Source organism: Micromys minutus (genome assembly GCF_963924665.1).
Source record: "Micromys minutus genome assembly, chromosome: X".
Taxonomy (NCBI): Eukaryota; Metazoa; Chordata; class Mammalia; order Rodentia; family Muridae; genus Micromys; species Micromys minutus.
Genome location: NC_137970.1, coordinates 47,863,673 through 47,870,228, shown reverse-complemented (window position 1 = coordinate 47,870,228; position 6,556 = coordinate 47,863,673). Strand labels below are relative to the sequence as shown.

At 44.3% G+C, this 6,556-nt stretch overlaps 1 protein-coding gene across 1 annotated transcript; it reads left to right on the top strand.

The window, feature by feature from the left end:
- The first annotated feature begins 5,684 nt into the window (after positions 1–5,684).
- Positions 5,685–6,260, top strand: LOC308416049 (eukaryotic translation initiation factor 1-like). Its single transcript, XM_080911079.1, has one exon. It carries the CDS (start codon positions 5,741–5,743, stop codon positions 6,080–6,082), a length of 342 nt encoding a protein of 113 aa, XP_080767205.1. The 5' UTR covers positions 5,685–5,740; the 3' UTR covers positions 6,083–6,260.
- Positions 6,261–6,556: the final 296 nt, after the last annotated feature.

The window sequence follows — 6,556 nt, the reverse complement described above, 5'->3', positions numbered from 1 at the left end:
GGAAGGAGAGGGAAGGCTGAACTCATATCCTCTGAAAGAGCAGCACACTACTCTTAAGTCATGAGGCGTCTCTCACCACCCTGCATCCGGATTTTTACTTATTTTATGTAAGTGAGTACACTGGGGATGTCTTCAGACACACCAGAAGAGGGCATTGGGTCCCATTCCAGTTGGTTGTGAGCCACCATGTGGTTGCTGGGAGTCGAACTCATATTCCTCTGGAAGAGCAGTCAGTGCTCTTAACCTCTGAGCCATCTCACTGGCCTCCCATCCATAGTTTTAAGTGGGTTCCAATTAGTGAACTCAGGTTTTCAGGCCTGAAGCACCCTGCTAGCCTGTGTATCTGGTTTTAAAGGTGATGTGTCCACACATGTGTGGAATGTCTTCCATGGGTCTCTTCTTACCCTTCCTACATGTCACAAATGTTTCCAGATATGATACTTGTTATGTCCCAGGTCCATCTTCCCCACTACCCCCAGGGCTCCACATCCTGACAGACAGTATGGCTTCTAGCCTCTAGCCAGGACCTAGTGCCAGGCAAGAGCTGAGATTGAGGGATGAACAGGTGTGGGTTCTGCCAGCTCCCCTTCCTGAGAGGTGGGGCATTTCACCTTTGATGTAAGGGACTGGTGATAAAAAAAAAAAAAAAAAAAAAAAAAAAAAAAAAAAAAAATTTGGGGCCACGGAGTCTGTCCCTTGCTCTGACTGTGTATGCTGTGAATCTGTGAATGCAGTGATTGCCCTTGGGGTGGAAAGCTCTGACTCAGTGTTGGGCAGCATGAGGTGACACCTGTGATGGATCAAATACATACAAGGCAATATTCTTGTTTTTCTGTAAGTGTATGAACTTTTGAAATTTGCTGACTTCTCTGGACTTAATATTACACACTTATGATCAACACTTAGGAATCTGAGGCAGAATGATCATGATTTTATGGATAGTCAGATCTGTAAAATTAAATGTATTTTGTATTTTTAAATTATGTAAGGTTGACATGTGCATATGAATGCAAGTACAATAGGATGCCAGGATCTTTATACCTCCTGGAGCTTACAGTTACAAGTGTTTATGAGCTGCAAAGTATGATTGCTAGGGCTAAGAATTCAAATTCTCTGCAAAATCAGTGTGTGCCTCCAACTGGTAAACCATCTCTCTTGTTTGTTTTTTTGCTTGCTTGCTTGTTTATTCAGTATCTCATGTTTTGCAGGCTGGTGTTGAACTTACTGTGTACCTAAGGATGACAATGTATTTCTAACTTTACTAAATGCTGATCTTTCCTGTGTGGGACACCATGCCTATTTTACTGAATGCAGGGAATTGAATCCAGTGCTTCTTAAATGCTATATAAGTACTTTTGTGTTTTTAAAAAGATAAAGAGGGAGGGGGAATATGTTTTATGGAGATGTAGATAAGTATAAGGGAATGGAGTGCCTCTGCAAGCCTATGCTGTGGCATCCCTTATCCCTAAAGGGCCAGCCACATGATGGTATAGTATAAAATAGAGATTATTTGAGGTATGGAGAGGGGAGTTGAGGGGTAATAGAGATAGAAATAGGCAGATGTGTGGAGGGAGAGAGGGAGGAAGGCAGAAAGGAGAAGCAGAGGCTAGCCATGAGCCTCTCATGTGGAGAGGGGGGAGAGGAATGGGGAGGGGGTAAGGGGCAAGGGGACAGTGTGGGAGCAAGAAGGCAAAAGCAAGAGAGGGAGGAGGGGGCAAGCAGGTCCTTTGTATAGTGAGTCACGCTTACCTGGCTGTTGCCAGGTAACTGTAGGACGTGCTTAGACAAAATGTTAATATTCCCCCATTTTGGTTTAATTAAAAAGAAAAAATTAGAAGGAGGTGATGATGGAACAGGAAAAGGGTAGTTATGATCTTTAGCTACTTCCTGCTGACTTTGGGGCAACATGTCTCTAGGAAACCTAGAAAAAAAAAGTGGGTTTGGGGATGTTGGTCCATTCTTAGGAGGATTGGTTGTTTGCTTGCTGTCTAGGGTCTGTGGATAGATCAGAACTAACAAGTGCAATAGAAGAGTTTGTGTCTGTGAGAGGAGATTGGAGCATGTGGAGGTTGCTTCTCTGAAGCTGTCCTGGATTGTAGTGAGCATCTGGACTTGACAAGATGCTGAAACACACACACACATACACGCAAAGTAGAAAATAAAGTTAAGTATGTATATATATGGGACTTTGGGCCAGAGGTCCCACACAGATCTCTGGTCAGAGATAGAAATGGCTTTTACCGACTCAGCTGCTGGGTCCGGCTGGATGTGTGGGTTCAGGAGAGCAGGGGAGGGGGAATCAATTCCGACACTTCCATTAATAGATCTGGCTTAACCCCCCCTCCCCGTTTCTGCCGCTGCCACGAGGCGCTGGACCAGTCTGAACGGAGCCAGCGAGAGGCTCCTGCACAGGGTGCAGGATAGGAATCTTTGGAATAGGAAATCTCTTCCCTAACAGTGGTGTTAACAGCTCTTAGAACAGAAGCCCTCAGATGATGGAATGATTCTTGCACACTTTACTCTTGAGCAAACTCCCCCCCCCATATATATACAATTTTAAGATGGTTCGGAGTCTGATAACAGGTACTTCCTATTGGCTTGGCCTGAGGGCTTTGGAAGACCTCTACATATTTTGGGGTGGTCCTGCTTCTGCCTGGAGCTTAAGTGACCTGTGATCATGGCTTACCTGCAGAGAAGGGACTTGGGGCATGGCTGAGCCTACCTCACTTATGGAGGAGGGACTTAGGATGTGGCCAACACCATTTTACAGGGGGCTGTGGTGTGGGCTGCATGAAAGGGCCTGTTTTGTTTTGTTTTGCTTTTCAGGAAATTAGGAAGCACCTACCATCTCACTTTACATTCCCAGGGCTTCACTTATTTCAACCGAAAATCAGGGTACTCTTAACTGCCCACTTGCCCCATGTGTATGTACACACACACACACACACATGGGGGGAGAGAGACGGGGGGGGGGGAGGGAGGGAGGGAGGGAGGGAGGGAAGGAGGGAGAGAGAGAGAGAATAAAGTTAAGTATGTTTGGGAGAAAGAAAGAAATTTTTTTCTTAGATGTATATTTGAAGTACAGAGGAATCCCACCCTCTGGAATAGGTAGTAAGTGAAAACTTTAGGCTATTGATTAGCAGATATACTGATCTGGGTAGAGTCTATTTGGTCCATGAGAGGTATATCTGAGTGGGTTCCTGTAGCTTATAAGTTTACAAAAGAGATAATAACATGAGTTAACATCAATCTTTAAGATGAGCCTTTTATGGAGCAGAAGGAACAAGAAGGACTTTTTCCTTCTGTCTAGAAGACTAGCTATACATAACAAGAAACACTTTTAAAGTATAGTTAAAAGACAATCAAATAAAACTTAAAATTTGAATTTGTGATTATATAGTGGAATGTTTCATTAGAGTTAGGCAAATTTCTAAGAACTCTATTGGTTAGTGTTAGGACAATGGCATAGCAAGAAGGGGAAATATGAAGCATTTAGTTGTTGGAAACTGAGTTTAGGTAAGGAAGTAACAGATAACAGCTGTGAAAGCTTATGTGTGAACTAGTGTGCCACTATTGTGAAGTCTATAAGGAATCTGACAGTCTTAGCTAGTGAATTAATTTATTGGTGAGCAAATATAGTGGTAGATTACCTTAGGGTAGGGAGCTAGGTCTGTTTCCTAGATGCCAAGCTACAATTACCTTAGCTGTCAATGTAGTCAGAAAGTTGGGGAAGAATAAATTATAATCTAGGAGTCATGTATTAATTTAAAGTGACAAAGTTTATCTATAGTCCAAACAGTTCCCAGGTTCCTGTGTTCTCCATGGCAACTTGGGTGGGGACAATCTTTCAGTCTCAGAAGACAAAGAGCACCCCCCACCCCATGGAATGGATATGATAAAATGAGAAATGACCTACCTCACTTTAGACAGAATGAGGCATTTTAATCTCCAGTTTGTCTACACTATATAAACCAGGCCCGGTCAGGGCAATAGCGGTGTTTCTCAGTGGTCATCATGCCACAATCCAGGTAGTCTCTTGTAGCTGTGTCCATGATCTTCTAAGACATTGGGGGGAGGGTAAGCTGTTATGCTCTGGGAGTCTGTCATAAACTTTTATATACAGACTTCTGATAAGATTGAGAGCTGTACCTATTGGTAATATCTGAGTTAGACAACTTACGTTTGTTAAATTATTTGTTTGAGAATAATATAGTAAATAGAGCATAACTTAGTAGTAGTAGCAAAAATCTGAGTCTCAGCACCAAATGTTGTGTTTATAAAAAGATAAAGAGAGGAGGGAATATGTTTGGCGGAGTGTAGTCAGGTGTGGGGTAAGGGGTACCTCCAAAGGCCCATTCGGAAGCATTCCTTATCTCTGAGGAACCAGCCACATGATGGTATAGTATAGAATAGTTTATTCAGGGAATGGGGAGGAGAGTTAGAGACAGAGGATAGTAGGAACTGAGAAAGGCAGAGACAGAGAGAGGAGAGGAGAGGAGTAGAGGCCAGCCATGAGTGTGTGGAGAGAGAGGGGGAGAGGAATGGGGAAAGAGGGAAGAGGGTAAGGGAGCAAAAGCAAGAGGAGAATAAAAGAGAGTGGGGAGGGGGTAAGCAGCCCCTTTTATAGTGAGTCAGACATACTTGGCCATTGCCAGGTAACTGTGGGGTGGAACTTAGACAAAATGCTAACAAGTACTCTCCTGATTGAACTACACCCTAGGCAGAAATCCTGTTTTTAAAATCATGCAAAGTGGACTGGGCTGAAGGCTTGGTGGGTAAAATGTGTACTGTGCTTGCATGAGGAGCTACATTTGGATTCCCAGCATCAGTGTAAAAGCCAGGAAGTAGCAGCAAACATCCGTAACCCTAGTGCTGCCGTGGCGGCAGGTGAGTACAGGTATATTCCAGGGGCTTTCTGGCTGTCTAGCCTAATTTAATTGGCAAGCTTCAGGTTCAGTGAGACACCCAATATTGAAAAAAATAACATGGAGAAGGTGGTGAAATGGTCCCATGGTTAAGAGCATATACTGCTGTTGTTCAGTTGTTCAATGTTCAGTTTCCAACACCCACATCAGGCAACTCACAACTGCCTGTAACTCCAACTCTAAGGAATCTGCACACACACACACACACACACACACACACACACACACACACACATGCACACACACTTAAAAATAGTAAAAATTTAACTTCTTTATTTACAAAAGTATAGAGAATGATCAAGGAAAAACTGACTTCTAGCTTCCATAGGGGTACTCACACATACATGCATGCAACACAGAGAGACAGAGAGACAGACAGAGACATAGAGACCAAAGCAAGCAATCCAGTGCCAAGTATGTAAATCAGTTACTAGAGTGCTTGGCTTGCATGCAAGGAGGCCGTGGGTTTGTGTCCCAGGACTTCATAAACCAACTGTAATCTCAGCACTCAGGAAATAAAAGCAGGAAATCAAAAGTTCAAATTCATCTTCAATTATTGGGTTAGTTCAAGGCAGCCTGGGTACATAAGATCTGTCTTTAAAAGAAGAAAATAAAAGAAAAAGAAAAAAAACCTCAAGGGCTTAAAAGAAGACTCTACCATTAAGAGGAACTGGGTTGTCCCCAGTCACTGAGCCGCCTCCCCCTCGAGCCCCCTCGCTTCCCGACGCTCCGTCCCCCCCCCCCCCCCCCCGCCTGCCTTCTCCCGCAGCCGCCTTCCGCAGGCCGTTTCCACAGAGGAAAAGGAATCGTATGGTATGTCCGCTATCCAGAACCTCCACTCTTTCGACCCCTTTGCTGATGCAAGTACGGGTGATGACCGGCTTCCTGCTGACACTGAGGATTATATCCATGTAAGAATTCAACAGAGAAACGGCAGGAAGACCCTTCCAACTGTCCAAGGGATCGCTGATGATTACGATATAAAGGAACTAGTGAAGGCGTTTAAGAAGAAATTTGCCTGCAATGGTCCTGTAATTGAGCATCCAGAATATGGAGAAGTAATTCAGCTACAGGGTGACCAGCGCAAGAACATAGGCCAGTTCCTGGTAGAGACTGGACCGGCTGAGGACGATCAGCTGAGGGTTCATGGGTTTTAAGTGCTTGTGGCTCTCTGAAGCTTAAGTGAGGATTTCCTTGCAATGAGTAGAATTTCCCTTCTGTCCCTTGTCACAAGTTTAAAAACCTCACAGCTTGTATAATGTAATCATTTGGGGTCCGCTTTTAACTTGGACTAGTGTAACTCCTTCATGCAATAAACTGAAAAGAGCCATGCTGTGTAGTCTTGAAGTCCCTCATTTAAACAGGTTAAGCAGAAAGCCCTGGCGGTGTCCACCCTGAGACAAAGCAATAACAAGGTTTCAGCCAAACCAGGAACCCCAAAATCACAGGAGGCTATGTCTGACCACAAGTTCCTTCAGACCCCCTTTCCAGTGTCCCCTGCCCTAGAAGAGTGTCACCACTTGAACAGCCCAGGTGACCGAGAGTATGGGTAACACTGCCCCTGTGTCACTAGAGAGAGTTTCCGCCCATAAGAACCCCTGGTGTCTGACCAGGTAGGCAGAATTCAGGAA

Excerpts from the sequence above, each read along its gene's own strand:
- LOC308416049 (XM_080911079.1), top strand. The coding sequence starts at position 5,741 with ATGTCCGCTATCCAGAACCTCCACTCTTTCGACCCCTTTGCTGATGCA.